The 25,667-nt window shown below is 39.4% G+C and overlaps 1 protein-coding gene across 2 annotated transcripts in view; it reads right to left on the bottom strand.

Moving 5' to 3' along the window:
* Positions 1–304: 304 nt before the first annotated feature.
* Positions 305–25,667, bottom strand: part of PIE1 (SNF2 domain-containing protein / helicase domain-containing protein) — a 45,762-nt gene continuing 20,399 nt past the window's right edge. The window contains exons 12-20 of one of the 2 annotated variants that reach the window (XM_089162143.1): positions 25,618–25,659; positions 25,322–25,390; positions 25,021–25,083; positions 21,843–24,936; positions 21,209–21,273; positions 21,047–21,114; positions 9,186–9,960; positions 3,052–3,587; positions 305–2,347 (exon numbers count right to left, since the gene is read on the bottom strand). In XM_089162143.1, coding sequence (XP_089018269.1) covers positions 1,900–2,347; positions 3,052–3,587; positions 9,186–9,960; positions 21,047–21,114; positions 21,209–21,273; positions 21,843–24,936; positions 25,021–25,083; positions 25,322–25,390; positions 25,618–25,659 — 5,160 coding nt within the window. In that variant the 3' untranslated portion in view covers positions 305–1,899. The remainder of the gene's footprint in view (positions 2,348–3,051; positions 3,588–9,185; positions 9,961–21,046; positions 21,115–21,208; positions 21,274–21,842; positions 24,937–25,020; positions 25,084–25,321; positions 25,391–25,617; positions 25,660–25,667) is intronic. The other variant, XM_089162144.1, reaches the window with a different exon arrangement.

Raw genomic sequence — 25,667 nt, 5'->3', positions numbered from 1 at the left:
CACTAGATCTTAAAAGCTCTCTATAATGACTTGGTTCTTTCATCATGGTCTACCAAATCAAAATCATCCCCAATAACATTAGGGTTTTTGCGAAACCTTATATTCAATCTCACTTTCACACATAGGCCCACAAGGAATCTATGAGCAGAAAAAAAAAGTGAAAATGAACATTTTGTGTTCACATGTAAATTTATTCTCTCAACATAGAAAAGCTCATCCATATTGATGTCTCCACATATATTTGTATTGACTTTACACCTGTGCAAAGAATGCAGAACATGCAAAGATCCTCTACCCGTAATTGATTAAATAGTTTGAAGGAGACAAATGGGCTGATAGGTGGGGAAAACAACAAGAGGGATTTTCTCATCTCACCCTTGTTATCCAATAATTCCAAGCTTGTTTCTGTGAGGTCTCCATCGATTTAATTGTTTTTCAAACTTATTTTTGGTGTTTGGTAGTGTAACCCTACACAGTCTAAATGTGTGCCAGAAGACAGAAAGAGATGTACATGTCCTACCAAACGGCCTATTCACTCAATGCAGACTCAATTCCTTGTCAAGGTTTCTTATCTTTACACACATAGATTCCACTAGCATGTTGAGGCATTCAGCTTTCTTGAATAAGTAAAACACTTCTGAAAGGGAACTGTGTGATTCAAGAAACAATCACATGTAAAGCTTGTGGCCACAGGTTTCTAAAACGGCCCACAAAAGCTTTAGCCCTAGGTGGTGTCCACATTTTGTCCGGAGCTACCCCAAACATCCACTCAAAACTTTCCACAATTGGATTCAGAAGCCGGGAGCAAGTTTTGAAGAATCTCACGCTACAATACATATTAGCCAATACGTATCCATGGCAAGGTTTAAAGTATCGGTATCCAGCGTCATATCTATCATGTAATTTTAATAGACATATCATCCCTTATCAAGTATTGTATCTTACCATCTAATACATGAGAGATGCATCAATATAACCTTAATCCATACTAAATACAACCAAAATAATACAAATAAGTACATTGGCCAATATGATACAATACTCAATACCAATACTTCAAACGCTAACCGTGAATTAATCCATCCTTCACCTAATGAGTTGATTCCAACATTCCCAATCTTCTCAACCCACGGGTTTATAAAATGGTTTTACTGCTCATCCATTAAAGAGCCTTGCCAGTTCTGCCCTTCCTCTATAACCCGTGTTTTAGTTATTGAGAGCTGGGATATTGAGTATCCAATCTATGAACAAGAATGTTTCTTGCCATGCATCGTACCCTGCAGATGATATGCTGTAGAAGGCCAAAGAAATTGTGTTAAAACATAAATCCTTACATCTGTTGGAATGGCAATTGGGATGGGGGGACTTTCAACATCCACTCCATCATCATCACAGACCTGCCCTGCAATTTTACCTCTAAAATAAATTTACTGTACTCATTGATTCTAATAGTAGCCACTCCAAAGTAAACAAATGAAGGGGGAGAAAAGAAAAAAATCCCATCTTCATTCTTTCTCCAAGTACTACCTTTTTTTCTTCTTTTTATCCATTCCCCCGCAATGAGCCTACAAAATTTTTCCAAATTAGACACAAAAAATGAACATTTCCCCCTATGGTAATAAAATTATAAGATTACAGGAATTTTATACAAATCCCAATTCCCACATGCTACCATAACCATACTGTACATCTTCCCCATCCTAGTCCCTTGATGCATACTCTTGACGTGTAAATAGGCACCAAACGTGCAATGCTTGCACCTTCATCTGCCTCCGAGAGAATCTGCAGCTCAGTTGCACATCAAACTTGTGGAGCTTAGTCAAGTATTGAAACTGCTCCAGGTCAAATTAGGTGCTAGTACAAGTTGTGTAAAAGGTCAAGACAATTTCATCATTCGATCTACCCAACATCCAAAATTTCCCAAGATGGTATGCAATCATCAAGGCCTGTGATGAAATCTGGGTCATAGTAATGTGGGACTCTTTCGATCTGTGCTGCTGGAGATGTGTCAACCTCCATTCTGCAAGTCATGTCACTTTCGTCATTGTTGCCAACAGACTCAGAGGCAGGAGCTGGCAGATCAAAAGTTCTGCAAGGGTAAGGTGAAACCACCAACTGAGGTGACGAGAGTGTTGGTATACTCATAAGGTGCTGATCCTCATCAGCAGGCTCCACTGCAGTTCTTTGAAGCTTGGACTTTGGAGACTTGATCAAGTCAGGGAGTGGAACTTTGTGTTTCCCCAAAGATTGTGGTTTTGAAGTTGACCGAGATCTGAGATCACTAGTAGGAAAAGCTGACAAAGCCCAACCCTGCCCTTCACCTTCAAAGCAAGATTTTGACGCTACCCTGTAATGTCAAAAATCTTACTGTTTTAGTAAATTCTGTGAGATCCGTCAAAATGAAGCTCCATGCAAATGACAGTCAAAATAATACTAATCCTAAGCACAAAAGCTTTAGTCTGGAACCTAAGAAGAATTCGGATCTAATACAGCTTGACCCATACTGCAAAAGGACCCATGTTGAGAAAACTACGATAGAATATGAGAATCAGGTAGAATCTTTCCCCCAAATAGTCAGGAATAGGATGGAGGCCAGGAAACAAAATCAAAAACCAAAACTAAGCTGCTGTCGTAGTGAATCACGGGTTTTCCCCAACTTCCCTTGAAGAGTTTATCCAGAAATAGTTAGGCAGTTCAACCATTAAATGTCCTAATACATGCAACTTTTTAAATTATATGTGTAATCTTGACAAGGGATGATTTAAAATACTCAGAAATCGGGATCTACAGGTAGTTCTGGAAAGATGTGCTAGGTAAAAACTGATCGAACAAGGACTAGGATCAACAAATTTTATTTAATGCTGTAAAATTATATGTTCCATTTAGTGGTATAAATAAAAAGGTTCAAATGCGTGACTCTGCAATCTTAGGTTCAAGCTCATCTGAAGAGTAAATGGAAAGAACTGTTTAGCAGCTGGAATCCCAAAGATTGGTAACCACATAATATCAGGTTGTAAAATAAATAGAAAATATAAATACTCATCAACGTACCTGTACCGGTGCTCAGCAAGGTTGCAAGAAGATGCTCGAAGCAAGTTCCCTTCTGCTCGCTCATCTGCTAAAGAAATCGGATCTGTTCCATGTATAAAGAGAGTTGTGACTGAAGGTAACGGTAACCCAGGATCCTCACTGTTATTCTGAAACTCCACAGTTAATTCTAACTGCTCTGTTGTGGCTGAAGCCTCTTTGCCCCGATCACGTGATGGTAAGACTGACTCTTCTTGTCCTTCCACATCAGCATCTTGAAGGGCTGCCGCTACTAACTTACCACTCTCCCTCAAACTAGCCAGGTTCATTTTTACTAATGGTTCCCTTGAGGATATCCCAGTAACCCGACTTGCAGTGGAGGTAAAAAACTTACCACCAAAATATAGGCCATTCCTGGAAGATGACGAAAAGTTTTGCCCGTGGTTGGAGCGGGTTCTTGCTCGCCATACAGACGAAAGCACAGCTGTAAAATGCTTTTGAACGATTAATTCATTATCTGCCATCTCACTGGCCACATCTAATAGCATGCGGACATTATCCTGCAAGAGAAAGGAAAAGGCCACTAAGCAAGTCCCGTCAAAATGGTATGCAGCAAGGAGGAAGTTGATAAGCAATATGCAAGGCAGACAGGAGTTCAACATGCAGGATGAGACAAGAGAGAATGAAGATTTCTGACAAGAGTAATATTCACACACACTCTCTCTCGCATGAATGGATATCATTATGAAGCTAATGGATAAAACAAGAACACTTCTTCTCACACTGGAAATGGATAAGCTATGCCAGCATGGAGTTTTTTTGTGTATATGTGTGTGTTTTGGAGGGAGAGAGGGATGGGCAGGTGGTTAATTTCCTAAGTGTAGGCTTCTTTAGTGAAATGGCAGAGTTTGTTTTACTTCAATAACTGGATATGTAAACTATGTCAGCATCAAACAAAGTCTGATTTTCAGCCCAACCAGACCACCATGGATCAGAATAAGACTTCAAATTATGTCATGCCTTGACATCAGGATTGGTGGCTCAACCACATCCCACTTTGAAGATTGCACATCATGACTAGAAGCCTACCTAGGCAAAAAAGATCGAAGTTAATATTCTGGGAGTAGAGGGGGATTTCTAACTGAAGGGCCACTGGTTGACTATTTCGAGATCAGCAAGACTGCTTAATTGTTGAAAATGTGAGAGTAAGTGGACAAGCAGACAGGGGCAGAGCCAGGATATAACATCAGGAGGAAGGGGGGCGAATAATGATACAAAATTTCCACCAATAATATTTAAAAAATAAAGAGGCATTAATTCAAAATCTATATCAATCTCCAAATCCTTCTTCCATTCTTCGGCCTTGGTAGTGGTGAAATGTGCGCCTTGGTTTCTACAAATTTGTCCAATACCATAAAAACAAATTATTGACACTGACCTTTCTACCATTGTAGTAAAAAATTTCTCCAACCAGGAGGGGCCCCTGGGGGGGGGGGGTGTTGTGCTGGTACTCCACACATGGAAAGAGGCCAGAAGGGTGGCTCCAGAAATTTTGAAAAATCAGTGGCCCCTAGGAAATCTCCACCACTACAAGCGGGAGTAATTACTTCCAAACTTTTCAGATTTTTCACATGTTTGGCGGTTAGGAGAATTAAATAGGGTGGATGAATTGAAGAGGTGCATCCAAAGTATTGTGCGATTGACATACTATTTTAGATCTTCATGGAAAAAGTATAGGACTGCTGTACAACCAGCTACGATGTACTCTGTAGACTGTTGGATAGTTAAGAAGCATCATAAAGATAAACTTTATGTAGCAGAAATGAGGACGTTGAGATAAATGAGAGGCAAAACTAGGGAGAAGATAATGTTCGAAATGATCATATTAGAGTTGGTTTGGGGGTAGTTCTGATGCATGATAAACTATCATAAAGTTGTTTAAGGTGCATGGCCATGTCCAATGGAGGGCTTTAAATGCTCCAATATGCAGAAGTGATTTGATTTAGCTTGAAGGAACTAACAGAGCTAGGCGCAGACCTAAAGTAACCTTAAGAGAAGTTGTGAGAAAAAGCATGCATGGCTTAGGCCTTTGTCCAATATGAGCCCGAATAGAGCTGGTCGAAAGGCAACATGTAGCCAATCCCATTTACTTGGGACAAGGCTGATATGGTGGTGGAGGTTCAAAGGATTTGTGTCTCAGGGTTTGCACCTTCATACCATTCTCTATTTTCTGTCAGGTGTCATAGAATCCCAGAAAAACTTGATCAGATATGCTGAGGAGCGTACTAAAGCTCCAGAAGGCAAGATGCTGTTCTTCACTGTATGTAAGGGTCTCTGATCACCCATAGTAGTAGACGAATGATGGGTAACTGCAAATCAATCAACTTTATGAGAGCGAGTTGGTTGGGTGAGCATCGTGCATCTGAATCTGCAAATCTTCCTCTTCATGTATTCCACAACTGAATGTAGTAAAATAGGTTGAAAGCTAAAGTCAAGACCTTCCTTCAAATGATAGGTTCAGGTTAGGGTAAACAATGATAGCAATAAAAAAACATAACATGATGGGGCTGTAATGGAAAATCAAGTGGGGTAGGTATTAACGGAGTGGCCAGCTGAAAGTGTGAAGAATGGATAAAAGAACAATTACCAAAGCCAATTTAGCGTCGATAGACGTAGGGTAATATACTAATCTATGGTTCTGAAATTAAGGTTCTGAAGGAGACATTAACATACTGATATTGAGAATCATAGTATCTCATTAGAGGGTGAAACCGAAATTGGTTAAGCTTTAATGCACTGAAACTGTGTCATTGTGGGTAGGAGAAGAATGGGAAGAAGGGAGATATCTTGAAATCTGACCACAGAAATTACGTTAACAGTGAATTGATCTCCTTTTTAGTGTTGACGGAGCTATGACAAGGGCTATCGAATGGCTGGTTTGCTTAATTTAGAAAAGTACCCAGTATGCAATCAATTAGGAGGAGGTTCTATAGTTCCAGGTTTAAACATATCTTTTAGGAGGAGGTTTGCTATAGTTCCAAGTTTGAACGTATTATGCTTACTAATTCATGTGGTAACTTGGTAACTGGATTTCCAACTGACAGAACAGCAGTAAAGAATAGAATAACAACCAGTCCACCTGGGGTATGCTCTACAAGATGTTGTCAATCAGATTACACTCTGATTCCTTCAATGTTGATCAAACACAAAGCAGTCTTCAAAGGAGATGACAAGTTGCAGAGCAGCAACTTCTGAATTTAAACGTTTGAAAAGCAATGCCCCCAGCCCCAAAAATAAGAAGGGTTTATTTGCAAGGACAGAACTCAAACTTTGACTTGGAGGAGGGCATCCCCATGCCAAGTAACCTAACGTTGCACAACCTCTCATACGTGGAGAGATTTGATCCTAACTAATGACTTAAAAAACTCAACAAAGAAATGAAATAGAAAAAAATAAAATTAAGTAGAGAAAACAAAGCACACACACACACGCACACACAAAAAAAGCAACTACTAGAGATAGACTGGTTTTCTCATTTTGGACCGTAGAAGAAAAATTGACCAAAATTGTTGAAATTTCGGTCGAAATGTCTGCATTTTTAAAAAATGAAACGATATTCCAATTATTTCAGAAAAGTGTCAGATTTCGATCACTTCGGAGGTTTCGACCATTTCAACAATCCAACTTGTTTTTCCCATTTTCACCTAATTTCCACAACTCCTTTGCCTTCAAACACATCTTTTGCTCATTTTTTGCCTCCAAACACCTCCCAAGCCACAACAACTACAAAGAAAACTCCGGCAACAATAGAATGTGAAGCATGAGCCATACCCAACAGTTCCAAACTTCCCCTTTTTTAATTTTTGTTTTGTTCATGCCTTAAATGATCTTGTATTGCCTTGAAATTAATATATGTTTAGCCTAAGACTATGATCTATGATTGTGTTTTGTTAAACTTATCTTTTTATTATTTGCTACCATTTTTTCATTTTTTTTTTCATTTTTTTAGTAATTATTTTCTAAAATTATGTATTTTTATTTTATGTAGGCTTCAAATTAATATATGTGAGACACCATCACTTGATCGAGTCGGTCATTTTATTTTGTTGACTTGATGTATATGTAACCATTCTAGTAAACAATTCATGTATGTTGATGATTCGCTCATTTTATTTTATTGACTTGATGTATATGTAACCATTCTAGTAAACAATTTGTGTATGCTGATGATTCTATGCCTATATGCAATAGAGTTTGCACTTGTCGGCACCAATCATTTGTTAGTATACTTGAATGATAAATTTTCAATGGTTTTTTTTGGCAAAATACTAATTCCATTGTGTTTACTATGCTTGAAATAGGGAGTATGCAAGAATCCAAATCATTTTGAGTCCATATGAGGCTCGAAATTGAAGTTCCAATTTCCAGAAAAAAGTGTCCAGTTTCAACCGAAACATTGAAATTTCAGCCTTTCACAAGGTCGACATTCTTGTTTCGGTCAAATTTTCTTCCTTGCTTTGGACTTCTACCTCCATATCTACATCACCGCTCAACTAGGGTTTCGATTTCATCTCCAGAGGTCCTTGTGGCTTTTCCATCACTTCTTTTGTAGAAATTTATTCACCATCCCTAATGATGACTTGCTTATTTGGTAGGAAGGTTTACCGATAAATCTAGATGTAATTCACTTACACATAGGTTGTTGTAACTTGTGAGTTGGCACAAATACACTAGGTTTGTTCAAAGGCCACCAAAATGTTCCACCTTGAGTTGGCGTATGCTTCATATGAGGTCACTAGCTGATGACATTAGTGTTCCATATGTCAATACGTTCATTATGGCATGCGTAGAGTAGGCCTTATATCTTGCACCCAAAAAAAAAAGAGAGGGGAGGGGGTGGGGGGAAGGGAAAAATAAAACAGCCTTAATCATAGTTTTATTTATGCTTGTTAACAAATTTAGGGGATTTATTTTAAAGTTTTTCTCCATGGTTTTTTCCTTCTTATAAAGTTCAGCAGCAATTACAAGTACAGTAGAAGATCCATTCCATAGACCCTTGGAGACATTCTGAAAATTATTCTTTCCCCTTCAGAGACACACAAACAGCATAAATGAGCTTTTGTGATGCAAAGTTCCTGCCACAAGAGTTATCGTACCTATTGTTTTGGGTTTGGTTTATCTATTCATTCCAACTAAACTTATGGTTAAGTTTTGTTAAAGTAAAGCTTGAGCCCAATGGGTTATGGGCAGTTGTAATGGGCCAATCATATGAGCCCAAATGTCCGGGATTTGAGTCCTACAGAGGATTAAGTAACTAGTTTCGATTATGGTGTTTATTATAGGTTTTGGAAGATTTGGAGGAGATTTCATGGACATATTTTAGAAGAAAATTTAAACAAAGATTTTGAGTTAAGAGGAGATTAATCTAGAAGATTGCTGAAATATTTGTTAGATCTACTACTACCTTATATTTGTTAGATAAGGTAGGGTTTATCTTATCATGGTTCTTATATGTATTAGAAACAGAGTATGACAGATTTCCTTAACAAGGAGACCATCTTGTCACCTGTGGTTAGAATAAATATTGGCAGGCTACTTAAAAGCACTGGAAATTGAACAGTAATCCTATAAATATCTAGGGGTGGGGTTACAGCCTTGTCCTGAAAACGTTAAGGAAACAGACAAGATAAATTATTATCACTACCAACTTCAGTGCACAAAATAATTGTCAAAGCGTCCGCCTAGGTGGCCGCCTCAAGGCGACCTGGTGTCGCCTAGGCGCTTGTCACCTTGCTTGCCATTGCCTTGGTTTTCATTGCCCTCTATCACCTAGCCTCACCTTGTCGCCTTGACAACCATGGCACAAATGCACATAACTGAGATTGATATATACCATCTTACAAGTACCAATGAATTATAGAGCATACTAGTACCATCATGCTCAAAAGTGATACCATAAAGAGATGCAAAACAATGGAATTGGTACGAGGGACCAATCAAAATGCATGTGAGTGTGCATAATTCAGTATTAGTAGATGGCCTTCAGAAACAAAGTATGAAGGCAGGCAACAGACATGATAGCTATGTAGTTATAGGTATACGATCAGACCAAAAAGAACATTATTTCATCATTGATAGTAACTTGAGTTTATCATTACCTCTGTTACTTTGAGAAGGGCCTTCCCAGAGCCAACACTGCCAGCCTTCTCGCTATTAATATTATCGCTTGGCAACAAAACATATCTTTGGAAAAGTTCTCTGAACCTCTCACAACAATGTATAGGATGCCGGAACCTACCCCTGTAAAACCCACCTGCAGCCATCCCATATAATGCATCACTGGCTAAACTCCAGTGTGTACTATATTCATGCACAATGGCACACAATATTGCATCTTCCTGTGGTGACCAAGAGTCTGGTGAAGGAACATAATCTCTTGACCAAATATTACCCTTTTTCTTCGGCTTTTCAGGTTTGATCACCATCACCCGTTTAACTGGCATGGCAGTAATTGAGATTTTTCCTCCTGTCTTGCTCCTGCTTGTTGATTTGAGATCAGGATCAACAACCAAACCATCACTTGCTTTTGACTCTTTAGCTTCATCATGTTGTTTATCCAATGCATTGGAATCAACTACAAGTTTGACTCCAACAGGAGCAGTTTTAAGTTTTTTGGAGTTTTTCTTTGTATATTTTTCTTCTGCTCCCTCAGGCACCTTCTTACGTTTTTTCTGAACAGGTAAATGTGGTGGCCCTGATTCTGAGGAGGTGAACATCCCTGAATGATTACCGTCACCATCAATGGTCATGGGTTCCACTGGAGGTTCCTCATGCAATGCTTCTGATTCTGCAGCTAGAGCTCCTCTCTTCAGAGACTTGAACTTTTTCTTTGTTTTCTTTTTTGAGTTGGATCTAGGCTCAGATAGCTCATTCCTGCTCCCAATAAGAAGATAATATTCAGTATGGGAACAATAAAAAGATAATCAAATCAGAGCAAGTCCCTTTCTAGGTAGACTAAGAAAACCATGCAGAAGGCAAACCGTACATGCTGATAATGTGTCGTCAACTTTTGAAGTAATGCTAGTTTTGAAGTCATAAATCACTATACATTCAGGCTATAACCTATAACCAATTTTCTGACAACCACCATCACGAAGTCTAAAAGGATATATGAAGAATTCCATATAAGTTCAGCAACTTATATACACTGCATTCAAAGGTAAGAGTTTTGCAGAAAGTAAACAACATTTATTTTCCACAAATTTTATCTAGCAGGAAGGTCAGGTCTACATTGTTTACCTTCATTTAAAGTTCTTTATTGGAAGAAATCATAAAAATCCTTCTTTTTTACTCCCAGAGAAAGTTGTGCTGCCAGTAGCTTTTGGGGTCACATAAGCATTGTTCATTTCACAAGGAAATTTAGAGAGAGAATTAAGTGGGACCACCAACACTTTTCTATGCAGTTTCACATGGCACAGAACACTTGATTTTGACCCCCTTTTCCCCCCAACATTTGGCAAGGTTTAGAGAAGAAAAAGAAGGGTCTCAACTGAATTGGAGCAACCTTTAAATGATTGTTTATCTTTTTACACTATTCATTCTTTTCTTTCTTTTGTTATCTGGTCCACTGAAGTAGCCCTCCCCTAATAACACTGATGTAACCAGGGTCAGTGAGCATGGGGCACTTCATATTTCGGGCCCAAAACAGCCCCAGACCATGTGGTACCTAGGGCTTGCCAAATACCCTAAGGGTTTTTTGATCATTTTATACCTCTCCATGGGTCACACTGATCCAGTTAGTTTCCCCATGCTGCTAAGCGTTAGAATCTACTTTTATTTTCTTAATTGAGTTACTTGTGAGAGTTCTTATGTAATTAGGAGTCTTATTGGAATCTAATAGTTGTGAGAGTTCTGATGTAATTAGGAGTCTTATTGGAATCTAACTTCAAGCACGACTCCTTGCTAGAGTTGATTTTTTATTTTGCAAGTTTATTTGTTTAGGAACTCTTACTTAAGAGTCACTTTCTAGTTTGAAAGTTAAGTCTGGTTGTAATAGGAAAGTCTAATCTAAATTGGATTCCCTTGAGTCTAAGTAGGTTTCCCAAGTTGAGTTCAAGTTAGCTTTCTTTATTGAGTCCTAGTTTTTTTCCTTAAATGTAATAAGGCTACAAAAAGCCCCTCATACCTTGTAAACAATTCAGACTGGATTAATAAGATTTGCAGACTGATTTCAGGAGATATGAAGTCGTGGTTACATAGAGGAGCTTCACAAATTACCGTTTGAAGCTTCTATGATTTCTCTTATTCTTCTTCTAAAGCCTACGGCAGCCTTGTGACCACACCCCCCAGCAGCCTAGAGTGAACCAGTCCACTCCCCTACAAGTACAATCCCCTACACCATACACAACCCAATTCCCCTTCCTACCCCCATCGCGGACCTCCCTCCCCCCTTCCATTTCTTACCCTGTCCCCTTTAATAAACCCTAAATCCTCCGCCCCTTTCCCCCTATTAATCCTCCCCTAGATCGCACTTTTCTCCTCTCTCTTTCCCTACTAAATCCCAACGCAGCCCCATCCCTCTTAGTTGCAGAAATTTTCCTCCACTTCATCTTCTCCCTCTAGAAACCCTAAACCCTATTTCCACTGAAAGTCTCATAACTCCCAAGCACCACAACCTAACACTAAAGCCTTTTCTGCTACACCTTCTCTACTCCCCCTCTAAACCCTAACCCTACACCTTAAGAGTCCTAAATCATCTAGGAAACCCATTTTCTAAACCCTAAAATATTAGGATTACTTCTGGAATTACAAAACACTAAGAGAATACTTTTCATTAATTTTAGACTGGAATCTGACCTGGCCGAACCCTAAACCTATTGTACACCTAGATATAAGAGTTGGGAACCAATTCAGGCCTAGTTGCAGGGATCCTAGAGTGCTTTGAGAGCAAACTAGCAGCTGTCCTTGAATTCAAGACTTGAACCGCAGGGTTAAAAGCCCTCAATTGCAGCTGTCCTCTAAGATTTTGACCCAAAAGCAAGGAATTGAACCCTAGTTTACCTGCTGATTTTTTAGAATAGATCCTCTTACTGGCCCTGTATTCCAGGGTAACATCAGACACCTTTAATGTCCATTTTAGAGAAGAAAGTGCTTCGGGAGAAGGATTTTTAGGAAACAAAACATGTTTCACAGAAGGCCGACGACATTGTTTAGGTTAATGAAAAACCTGAAGGGCATGACTTTTTATGGTTGGAACCTATTTGCTTTTGCACGGTTCAGAATGAAGGAAATAACATAGTGGCACCTAAAGTTCCAGATTAGATGCCATTGAATTGTTCCAATGACATCAGTCAAGGGGTATAGGTTGTTTTATGGACCTGATATAAAAAACACACGCACACAGAAAGAAGGAAATAACATAGTGGCACCCAAGTATGCGTTTGGTAACGTTTCTGTTCTGAGAAACCAGTTCTTATGCAAAACCGTTTTTTAATGTTTCTGTGCTAAAAGACCGTTCTTTGCTTGAAAATGGCATTTGATAAATCATAATTCCATTCTGAAAATATTTTCAAAACACTAATAATAGAATAAGTTGGTGTTTTTTTTTTCTTCTTTTTTCTTTCTTTTTTGGGTTGAAAAATAAAGTTGGTGTTTGATAAACTCGTTTTAAAGCTTCAATTTGAACCAATTTTATCACTTTCGTTTCTGTTCTTTGGTAAAAACATCTTTTTGATGTTCTGCAAAAAGCATTCTTTAGAACACTTTTCTGACCGGTTCGTTCTTAAGAACAGAAGAACAAACCGTTTTATCAAACGCCTCTAACCCGTTCTTCCGTTCCCAAAGATCAGAAGAACGACAAAAACGTTTTTTAAGAACGTTATCAAACGCGCCGCGCCCTAAAGTTCCAGATTAGATGCCATGGAATTGTTCCAATGACATCATCAAGGGGTATATTGGCAATTTTCTTATTTTATATTTTTGTCTCCTTGTGTGCGTGTGTTTTTCCATATCAGGTCCATAAAACAATCTACTTTAAACACTAGAACTTTTAACACCCCCTACCCCCTAAAAAAAACCACAAGAAAAAAGATCGTGAGGGATTCTTCTGACATCAAACATCGCCAAGAAACCTGTTTAATAAGACAACTGCCTTGAAAAACCATTTGTTCAAGAATCCCCTTTCTCTAAAACAGAAAAAGCCATGCTTCTCAAAATGCCAAAACAGAGGTTTCCAAAGCTGGTCTGTCTCTGTGCTCAAATTTTAAGGGGAAGGAACTATAGGTGGGAAAGGGGGGGGGGACCTGGCTAACTGTAGCCAAGGAGAAGCTAACTAAGAGCTACTAGTGCCTCAGATAATATCAATGTGCCTGTTCCTTGGGCTGACAGTGACTCAGTTAAGGGTCTTAGGGGAAGGAAAGCTAATCAGTGAAATAATCTTTGCACAGGGTCAATTACTAAAAATAAAAATTCTTGCACATCATCAAATGCAAGATTGCAATTTTATCAATACAATCTAAAACATATAGAAAACTTACTCTTTTCGCCTTTCATGCTCACCACCTAGCTCACCCCATCCTCTCATACCTCTGGCAACCTCTTCTCTTCTTGCCATCATTTTCTCTTTATTGAAATCTTTAGCTTTGGTAATGGATGAACTAACCAAAGACATTCAAGATGAGGTCCCCTGGTGTATGCTTTTTGGCGGATGATATTGTGTTGATTGATGAGAGCCAAGTGGGGATTAATACCAAATTTAGAATCATGGAGAGTAGCTTTGGAATCAAAAGGCTTTAAACTTAGTAGATCGAACACATAATATCTAGTTTGTAACTTTAGTCATGATCGGGCAGATGATGAGGTGGTGATATTTGACGATAAAGAGATTCCTCAGAGTGATTGTTTTAGGTACCTAGGTTCAATCATAAGTAAAAGAGGTGATTTAGAGGATGAGGTTTCCCAAAGAATTAAAATAGGGTGGATGAAGTGGAGAGGTGCGTCCGGAGTCTTATGTGATTGGCGTATTCCATCAAAGCTTAAAGGAAAATTTTATAGGACCGTTGTTCGACCAGCTATGATGTATGGTGCAGAGTGTTGGGCTGTTAAAAAGAATCATATAGATAAACTCAGTGTAGCAGAAATGAGGATGCTAAGATAGATGAGTGGCAAAACTAGGATGGATAAGATAACAAATGATCATATTAGAGTTGGTTTGGGAGTTGCTCCCATATGGGATAAGCTTCGAGAAAGTCGTCTAAGGTGGCACAACCACGTTCAACGGAGACCCATAAATGCCCCTGTACGGAGAAGTGAGATACTCCATATTGAAGGAACTAGTAGAGCTAGGGGCAGAACCAAAGATCATGGTGGGAGATCTCACGAGATCTCGCGAGATATCTCGCCTTTTTAGAAAGGCGAGATGAGATCTCCGGCGAGATCTCTCGCTCGCAGATCTCGCTCGAGATCTCGCCCATCTCGCGAGATCTCGCTAACGGTAGGATTTTGGCTGCTTTAGGGGCTTTTTAAAGCCCCTGTCTCGCTCGAGAGAGGCATCTCTCGCCTCTCTCTCTCCTCTATCTCGCTGGAAGCCTATATTTGGACGGAAAACTTCATTTTTGGCTGGAATTTGGCCGGAATTTGTTGGGGATTCAACATAGCAACATCATCAACTCATCTACAACAACAAATTGAAGCATATTTGTAGTGATTCAAGCATATTTCAAGGGATCTTCAAGAAATGTAAGATTTTCCCCCAAATTTGATTTTTTTCAAATACAAGGTTCTACAATGATTGTATGAGTGTGATATAAATATATGTTGATGTTCAAGCTTAGATCTACACTTTCATGGAAAAAAATTTAATTTTCTGTTATTAATTTTTTTTTTGAATTTTCGTATTTAAAAAATATATTATCTAAAAAATTAAAATTAAAGATTATAAATAAATACTTATGATATGAATGTGATTATTATTTATGTTAAACTACATTTAGAGGGCTACAATCTCATGTATTAATATTTTGATTATCATGCTTGCTGTATTTTTTTTAATTTAAATAATTAAATAAAATAATTAGAAAAATAATATTTTATTAAAAAATTATCTGTTTTTTTTTTTAAATGATGCTTATATTATGTAGTTTATTTTAAAAATACAAACATGTCTTATTGAGCATTGTATATATGTTATCTTCGAACAAAGTGTGTGTTTTGTTGTTTTATAAATTATTTTTACATAAAATAATTATAAAAAATAATATGTTATTAAAAATTTATCTGTTTTTTTTTTAAAATGACGCTCATATTATGTAGTTTATTTTAAAAATACTAACATGTTTGTTTGAGCAGTGTATATATGTTATCTTAGAACAAAGTGTGTGTTTTGTTGTTTTACAAATTGTTTTTACATGTTTTTATGTATCTAAAAATTATTCTAATGATTATTTGGGAATATTCATGATTCATGTATGTATTTCAGACTTTCAGTGCTGTACATTTGAATCTTAAATGGCAACTAGTGGGAGTGGCAGCACTGGTAGTGGGACTCAGGACATTGCTTGGCAACATGGGGATCCACCGATTGCTGACAAGAAGAAATCCCGATGCAAGTATTGCCTCAAGACTTTGAATTCTGGTGGTTCAACCAGATTAAAGCAACATTTGGCTGGTGGTTATAAAGACGTTGCCAAGTGTCCCAGGGTTCCTTATGAAGTCCAAAAAACAATTGCAGCAACTTTAAGGGGAGGGAAACAAAAAAAGGAAGAGATGGCACAAAAGCAAAGGGAATTTGAGGATATAGTGCTATCTAGACCTACTCTTGATGTTGATGAGGAATCAAGCGATGATGAAGAGAGGAGGAGGGTTATGGGTGTTGAGTCACGAGCCGAATGGAGACAGATGAAGGCTGCAATGGAAGCTAGCAGATAGTCCTTACATGCTGATAGTGTGAGGCAATATGAACAAACAAGGGGAGCAGGTGGTTCGGGGTCAGGGGCATCCATGCCACCTAGACATAGTTTTCAGGGAACTGAGACTGAGAGGACCGAAAGGAGGAGGAGGAAGACTACACATTATGATTCCACATTTGACCAAGACCCCTCCCTCTTCAACCAACAAGACATCTATCAAAGAAGCATTCCCTATATGTTTGTTGGAGGTAGAGAAGGTAGTAGGGAGGAGGAAGCTAGGTTATCAATCAGCAAATTCATGCTCTATAACAACATTGCACCCAATGTAGCCAAAACACCATACTATCAGGGGATGATCAATGCAGTTGCTAGGGCAGGTGTAGGGGTTAAAGGCCCAACAGCTTGGGAAGTAATGAATAAATATTTACCCAAGGTAAAGCAGGAGGTGGATGAATACATTGAATCATTAAAAGAACAATGGAGTGCATATGGTGTTACTGTGATGGCTGATGGATGGACTGGTCCTACTAGACAGTCCATTATTAATTTCATGGTGAGCTGCAATGGAAAGACATCCTTCCTCATGTCAGTGGATGCCTCAGATAAGATCAAAGATGTTGACTACCTTAACAAGCTTCTTAGGGAGGTGGTACTCGAGGTAGGGCCAAAGAATGTTGTCCAAATTGTCACAGATAATGGTGCAAACTTCAAAAAAGCTGGTGAAATGTTGATGAGGAAGAAGAGCAGCAGGATCCACCTCTTTTAGACACCATGTGCTGCTCATTCGATTGATCTTATGTTGAAGGACTTGGGGAAAAGAAAGTCAATCAGTACTGTGGTTGAGAGGGCTAGAAGGGTAAGTAATTTTATTTATAACCATGGTTATGTGCTGAAGATGATGAGGAACCACTTGTAAGGGTGATCTAGTCGGACTGGATTGACTAGATTCGCCACCAACTATGTAGCTACGAAAAGCTTCCGGAAGAAAGTGGTGGGTCTTCGGCACATGTTTGCAAGTGAGGAGTGGTTTGGTTGGCGTGGATCTAGCCATCCTGATGCAGTACTAACCCAACAAACCATTGCTGATGATTCCTTTTGGAGGCAGCTGAATAGGACACTAGGCATTATAGAGCCTATTGTGTTTGTTTTAAGGATGGTGGATTCGGAGAAGAAGCCCACAATGCCCCACATACATGCTGCCCTCCAAGCAAATGAAAGAGTTGGTTAGAGCTGCTGCCCCTAGCACCTTCAAATCCTACGAGAGGATCATCGATAATAGATGGGAGATGCACTTGATGCATCCTTTGCACTTGGCTGGTGAGTCATTTTTAAGTCTTTAAGTTTTTGTTGTATACTTTAATTTAAATTCTTTATTTGTTATAACTTATAACTTATAATTTATAAACAAGTAAGTTAGTAAACAACCAAATCACTAAGTCACTAACCAAATTTTTTATTTCCACAATGCAAGCTTACTACCTCAACCCAAAGTACCATTACAAGAATGATCCGGGGCTTGATGTAAAGTTGATGACTGCGGTGCAAGAGGTGGTGGAGAAGCTTGTGTCAAATCCCATCATGCAAGGGACAATTAATGGAGAGGTGAGAACTTATTCAATTGTTTCTTCAACTTCTTGCATTAGTGCATTAGCCATTAAGCATATACATAATACAATAATTGAAGAATTGGTGTACGGAGATCGGGGAGTTCGGGGATGCCTCTCGGGAGTTTTGGAAAGCCTTCTGCAGTTGCAACTAGGAAAAAAACTGATCCTGGTAAATAGTTCACTACTCTATAAGTCATTAAGTCTATAAGTCTATAGACTATAAGTCTATAAGTCTATAGACTATAAGTCTATAACTTTATAAATGATAACTGATAAGTTATATAAATATAAAGATTTGCTTGCCTAATGCATTCTTATTTTTGGTTATGCAGCTGATTGGTGGTTTCTATATGGAATTAGTGCGCCAAATCTCGGGGACATAGCAATTAAAGTACTCTCCTGAGACTTGCTCATCCTCCGGTTGCGAGAGGAAGCTGGAGCACCTTCTCGCTCATCCATAGTAAGGTACGGAGCAGATTGGGGAGTAAGAGGCTCGAGAACTTGGTGTATGTGCATTACAACATGAGATTGAGAGTAGGGCACATACAAGATAATATAGATGACAACAATCGTGAACCGATTGAGTTGACTGATATATTCCACGAGCCCCCCACAGAAGATGAGGAAGATGATGTCATATATCAGTGGGTTAGGGATCGAGGTGGCCCAAAGGTCTTGGATGGGCCGGAAGGGCAGCCCGATCCTACCATTGCTGCTGCTCTTGTGGGCCCAGATGCTTGTGGCTGAGCACCTATCTTCGATGAGGGTCGGCTGCTTGTAGCGGCATCAGAAGGATCAGCTGTACCATTTGTGGAGCCACCTGGTTGACTTCAAACAACTGAGGTGACAACTAGTAGTGGGGATTCAGATGATGATGCCGATGATACCACTCATACCAGATAGCCAAGTGGCCCAAATCAGACATCGAGTTCGAGTCATGGAGGCAGTCAGGCTGGTCGTGTTTACGGTGGAAGTCGGCGTCAACAAAGGGAGTCACCCGACTCACCTCCACCAAGTCCGAGTCATCCGACACATGTGAGCCACAGTTCCCTATCTCTCGGACTTATAGTAGGAGTCGGAAGAGCGAGATCAAAGCAAGGGCGGGGGCAACCGAATGATGATGCCAAGCATGCATGATCTTGAATTGAACATGGGAAGCATGAGCCTAGATTAGAGTGATTCACAACAGCAGAGCCTGTCATCGGGGTACCAATACGGGGATCCACAAGACCGGGTCGATTATAGTGGGTATTCTTCTTATGGAGGTCATACTATTCCTCAAGACCCTTCACCTAGAGAGTATGCATATGGGAGTGAAGGTGGGTTGTTAAATGAGTGGTTTAGAAACCCGTACCCAAATACTCAACAACTATATGAACAACAACAACAACAATGGCTCTTTCACCCACCCACGATTGACGGTTATCCTGCATTGCTATTCCTCCAAGATTCGACATGCAAACATATAATGATCATATAAACCGATATGTGACATACTTCAGTGATCAATTGACTTGGGAGTCATATGTGGCCACCGTTCAGAATCAACTGATGCGGAATGTTGAGTGATACTCTTAGTCTTGTAAGTTGTAAGTTGTAAGTTGTAATCTTCTTAATTTCTTATGGAGTTATGGTTGTAAAATTTTGAAGACATTTAAGTGTTTAACAATTTATTACTTTGAATCTTTGATAGTTTGAAGTTTGAACTTTGATCACTTGTTGACTTGATTCTTGAATACTTGATGTGTAATGTTATTGTATATTTGTATTTGATACTTGATGGTTGATAAATGATAACTCATTAACTTAAAGTCTTGAATTACTTGATATCTTTACATAATTACATTACATGTTGTCTCTAACTCTCTAAGACTCTAACTCTATATCTATAATCTCTATTCTCTAAGACTCTAACTTTGCATTTCACAGAATTTCGGTTTTACACATAGGGTCGACGTAGGAGACATAGTTAGGGTTATTTTCTCACAAATCTAAGGCCACCAATGTGTTCAAAAGGCCTTAAATAGGCTAAATACCAAGTTTCAGCCCAACTAGAGCCCTAAAACTCACCGAGATGGGCTACCGAGACTACCGCCAATTTTCTAGCATATCTCGACCGAGATCTCGGTATTTCTGAGTGGCGAGATCTCGCTCTCGAGCAAGATCTCCCACCATGCCTAAGATAACCTTAGGAGAAGTGGTGAGAAAGGATATATATAGCTTAGACCTTGAACAGAACTGATTGGAGGAAGGGCATGAATCCATGTAGCCAACCCCATTTAGTTGGGACAAGGCTTATTGTTGTTATTTGTTGTTGTTTGTTTGTGAAATCTTTAGCTTTCCTTGCTTTCTTTAAAATCAACAGTAGCATAATTTTTATGGATTCTACTTCATAGATCTAAAATAAACTCGAAGCTCCTTCTATCACCCATTCACAACTTCTTTCACCCATCCACTTCAAAGGGCAAACCTGGTGCCGAAGGCTTCCGCACAAACAGAGTACGGGGGGCAACTTCCAACGCAGCCTTACCTCAGCAATTTTTTGCTGAGAGGCTGTTTATTTTTCTTTTTGAAAGAAAAACATTTCATTAGTTAGGTCTTAGGTGCCACTACAACAGTCAGATACACGTACATCAGACCGTTGAACTTTTCCCGGGGTAGTGCAGGACCTGATTTCCTTGGCTACAAAACCAGTTATACATGGTAGCATTCTTAAAGGGACCTAAGGAACTGTTCTTTAGGTTACGGCAGGATCTGATCTGCTGAGAGGCTGTTTCGACACCATGACTTCAGGCTACAAATGTGGTCCACAGACCACTGCACCAAGGCCCGTCCCTTTTCACCTATCCACTTCAAACTACTGATTTTCCCTAAATCTTTTAATCAAATATGGCATTTTTTTTAATAAATTAGCCTACAATAAGCTCCTTTGTATCTGAACTGTTTTCCATGTCTTGAGCCCGGGAAAAAAAAAACTGTTTTCCATGTCCACCAAATCTCCCCCTACCTTGAAAGATTTTGTTTAGCATTTGGGTCCATACCTGCAAGCTGATCTAGTTGGCCCACAATAGAAAAATGAGAGACTTGAACATGAGGGAGGTTATGACAGGAACTCAAAACCATCAGCAAGGAAGCTGTTACATAGAATAGAATTTTAGTGAAAGGTATTTGTTATAACTTGCTTTAATATAGTACTGATGGTGGAAGGGTATAATGATGATTGAGCATGATGTTGGCAGGGATCTAGAAACCCTGCTGACTCGGTCTCCTGAGGCTCAAACAAGACCCTTTTCTGTGCTTTGTACATCTCATTCTCCTTTCTATTAACTTTAAATTATCAGTAAATAAAAAGTAGTTTTGCCAAAAACGATACAAATTCATAAGTTCAAATCATTTGCTCCCTCAACCCTGTGAGGGGAGAGGAGAGAGAGAGAGAGAGAGCAATAAATTCCTAATAAATTCCCAGTAAAAAGAAACTCAAAGGAAAAGATTTTAGGCTAGTCTTACTTCACATATTCACAATTTTCATCCTCTGCATTCTCTGACTCTTTAGCTTCCTCCAATTCTTCCATCAACTGGAAAGCACAGCAGAATAATATCAACAAATGCAGATGAATGCAACTGGCCAAGGGGTCCCAAGAATAAGCCTTGTAAACTTAAATCACATACCTGCTGCTGAGCCAAGGCCTCAACTTGCTGCCGGTATGCCTCAGTTGCAAAATCCGCATCCCATCCTGCCATTAGTAGTACACAAACGACTTAAAAATCCAAGTCTGCAACTAGAAATAGGTCAACATATCCCATGGTTCCCACCTCAGGGTTACCAAAAACACATACCTTGCATCTGGTGATGTCAAAATATGGGCCAAAATGAAAAACACTATTTCAAAAGCATTCACATTGCTGTAATTATATAAACAGTAGAAAGTTCATGAAACATACTATGTAAATTGTCAGCCCCTTGATTTACCACAGTGTTAACCGAAATGAACTCTCAATCACCAAAAAGAAATCATTGATCGAACCAGAAAAGGACAAAAAAGAATATTAGGCAAAGCCTCTTGAATTCCCCTATAGTGTTTATATCCTATCAAAAATTTTCCTTCCTATTTTATTCTGCTTCCATGTAGCCCACAGTCCCACACCATTAAGTTGGTACAAGCCTGTGTTTATTGTTGCTGCTCGGTCATTCTACCCCATTAAAATCTCATCACAGGAAGGAAACATTAGAAGCTGATCAATTTCTAAATTCCAATGAGTACTTAATTATTCAGAGAAAAGCTATTAGTTTCTAGAAACTTACTTTCATATAGTAGAGGCTCCTCATCATCATCATTCTCTGCTTCCATGTCTTCTTTGAACTTCTCAATTCGATCCAGTTCCCATTCCGCCTCCTCAAACATAACTTGAGATTCTATAGCTGACGTATCTATTATCGGGTCATAAAGGGACAGAAAGCGCATTGCATATTGATCAATTGGTCGGAGCTGATTCTCAAAAGATGAGCTTGCCTGTCCAGCAGCTGCTGCTGCTGCTGCCAACTGCTTGGCGTCCGCTATCACATCAACATCTTCTTCTCTAACAGACAAAGAGAGAGATTTCTCTTCATTTGGAGTACACCTATTCAAGGAATCCCCACCATCTGTATTTAGATCTCCAACAATCTTCTCATCAGGCTTCATATCGTCCTCATTTACAAAATCATCCTCCTCCAATCTCCCCATGGTCTCCTCTGTGAACTCTTGGTTATCTACAGCCTCTTCCTGTTCAACTTTCTTCAATGCCATGTAATCTGCTTCATCTTCTGCTAATTTTAAAGCAGCATCAACATCTACATTTGAAAAAATTTCCTCCATTCCAGTGTTGGAACTTTTATCTTTCTGGATACTCTTGATTGGAAGCGCTCTATGACCTGAAAATAATTCCATTGGGTCAAGTTTCTTGAAAAATTCAGTATTGTAGCCCCCACTCTGTATAACCAAATCATCAAGTGCACGTTTTTGATTGGCTTTCTTTAGTATGTTCTCTTCAATAGTGCTCTCGCTAATAAGGCGATAAATATGAACTTCACGTGTCTGCCCTATTCTGTGGCATCGATCTTGAGCCTGTTGATCCATAGCAGGATTCCAATCACTGTCATAGAAAATGACTGTATCTGCCCCAACTAAGTTAATTCCAACACCTCCACTACGGGTTGACAAAATGAAAAGAAAAATCTTTGGGTTTGTATTGAACCTCTGCATCAGTGTTTGCCTCTCTTCTGGTTGAGTGGATCCATCTAAACGCATGTAAGTGTAGCCATACAAGTTTATGAAAGCCTCCAAGATATCAAGCATCTTTGTCATCTGGGTGAATATCAACGCTCGGTGCCCTTCCGATCTCAATCGCCTGAGCAGGATTGCAAGCTCTTGCAACTTCCCACAATCAAATTGTATGAGTCGCCTGTCAGGAAAATATACTTGCTGGCGGACAATGGCAGGTCGAATGGGTGAGAGAAATGGAGATAAGATTTCTGCGCATTGCTCCTTATAAGTCGAATGCAAAAAGACAGGGGACCCAGTTTTACTGCACCAACATACAGGTGAGGGCGCCCGAGCTGCTGGAATTGCAAACATGAAAGATTCAACCAGGTCCATCACCTTTTGAAAATGTTCTACAGGTGACAAAATGATATCAGCAAGCTTTGAAGAGAAGCCTAAGTAGCACCTAGGGTTATTCTTTTGACCACGGATATCAAAAACTGGATGCTTCACTGTAACAAGCTCCCTTAGATTTGTTCCATACATGGGCTTCTTCCTGCACTGTAAGGAATTCCACCATGCAATTGATACAGCCTTATCTTTCAGTTCCTTCATCCTATCCTCCCACAGGGCCTTACGAATCTCCTCAAAAATATTAATTCCCTGGGATTTTCTTCTGTTTTCATGAAACCTGGATCGGGAATCAATATCTTCCATCTGCATCGAGGTAGTACGCTCCAGGATTGAACTTGACGGGGTGGCAATAGTTTCAACTTCATCTTGCTCCCATGACATCATGCTGAAATCCAGATGGGTAAACAGAAACCCCAAGCCCTTCAGATCTACAGCAGAGAATGGACCAGAAGAAAAAATTGTACAAACAGCAGAACTTAACTGCTGATCAATGCCAACCATGTCAAAAGAACTTATGATAGGACGGCCCTCAAATAGATCTGGATGGTTACACACCTTCCTGAGTTGCATTATAATACTAATCATCCCAAAGAAATTGGCACTAGCCAGTGTCGCTTGGGTCTCCGAACTGGCAATGAAATCCTCATACAAGTTCCTCTGCCTCTTTGAGAGTCTACAGTATATTACATGCTCACATTTCTGTGGGAGCTGCTTCTCTACATCCCTCTTCAACCGCCTCAGTATGAATGGACGAAGCACATTATGTAAACGGTCAATAACTTCTTTGTTTATTTTTTCTTGCCCCTCTACCATTCCTGAAATTGGATTGCCGAACCAATCCTTGAACTCCTGATGAGACTGAAATATGTGAGGCATCAAGAAATGCATGAGAGACCAGAGCTCCATGAGATCATTCTGCAGAGGTGTCCCAGTCAACAAAATGCGCCGCTTTGAGTTAAAGTTTAGAAGGGTTTGCCATCTTTGGGACTTCCAATTTTTAATGAGATGTGCTTCATCCAAAATCAAATACTTCCACTTCTTACGCTTGAAAACCTTTGAATCCTGAATAACAAGTCTGTATGTCGTGATACAAACATGGAAGGAGTTTGGCTTCAGCCAACCTTGCCTCTTGATCTTGCGTTCTTTTGCACTTCCGAAGTAAGTCAAAATTTTAAAAGCAGGGCACCATTTAAGAAACTCAGTTTCCCAATTGAGCATGACACTTGTCGGGACAACTATGAGATGGGGACCCCAAATCCCCTTCTCACAAGCCAGGTGTGCAAGAAGAGCAATTGTCATTATCGTCTTCCCAAGGCCCATCTCATCAGCTAGAATCCCATTAAGTCTCTTCTCATACATTGTGACAAGCCAATCCAAGCCAATATGTTGATATTCACGAAGAGGAAACTTAAGAAGGAAAGGGAACTTTGTACGCACTGTAGTTGTTGAAAAAGTGTTTCCTGTTGGTTGTGCTGATCTAGCTGCAGCTGCTGCATCAGCAATCCTAATTTCATTTTCCGCTTCTTCATTTTCCCCTTGAGGCCCTGTTTTTATCTCTTCTGAAACAGGATGCAAAACTTCATTGAAATCACCAGGACCATCCTGTTCATTTGCATCTTCATCCGTAGAAACAGCCTGTCTCCTCAACTCCGAATCTTGAGGGGAAAGAGGATCTGCCAGATCCTCCGAACTACAAGAGTAATATGATTCATCCCCTACATCCTCATCAATGTCAAAATCCTGCTAAGAGATTGAATAGAGGACAAAAATCACAACAGGTTATTGACTGCACAAGTACACCATTCAGAAAGCAACAATCCTACCTACCTTTTTATACCTCGCAAGCAATTCTTCAACAGACATTTCGCTCTCCTTCTTTAGTAATTCAATCTGTTAAGTATAAACACCGTTCAGAAGAATCGAGTAAAATCCGTTCAACCACCCAACCAACCCAATTTGCATCCCTCCGCCAACCCAAAATGATAAATAAGTAAAGAACTCCAGAAAAGCGCCAATGAACTGTATCAATATTAAGGAAGCAAATTCTATCTCTCAATCATGTTACTACAACATGAGAACAAGTTTGTAGGGGGGGGGGGGTTTCAAGAATGTAGCATTTAAAAATTACCTCATTTAAAGGTTCAGTTGCTTCTGCTTTTGCCAATTCCTCCTCCTCAGACAAGGTAGCCTCATCATCCTGTGTATTTAAAGAAATCAGTTTAGGGACAAATAATGAGCTAGATTGTCATTTTCCCTTTCCTTGATTCCACACAAACTTCACCATTCCCAGCAATTACATAAATACTTCAAGTATTCAAGAATCAACAAGGTAACAAGGTTGATAAAATGGTTTTGTATAATCAAAATAATAAACATCCAGGCAGCAACTAAGGGCTATGAAAGTGGCAAATTTCAATGTACTACCTTTTCCTCTCCACCAGAAGCAACAACATAATCCCTATCATCCTGCAGGA

The sequence above is a fragment of the Hakea prostrata genome, chromosome 7 (genome assembly GCF_041222555.1).
Source record: "Hakea prostrata isolate BN-2017 chromosome 7, UWA_Hpros_2, whole genome shotgun sequence".
NCBI classification, from domain to species: domain Eukaryota; kingdom Viridiplantae; phylum Streptophyta; class Magnoliopsida; order Proteales; family Proteaceae; genus Hakea; species Hakea prostrata.
The sequence above is the reverse complement of the archived record's forward strand: the minus strand, read 5'-3'. Positions and strand labels throughout refer to the sequence as shown.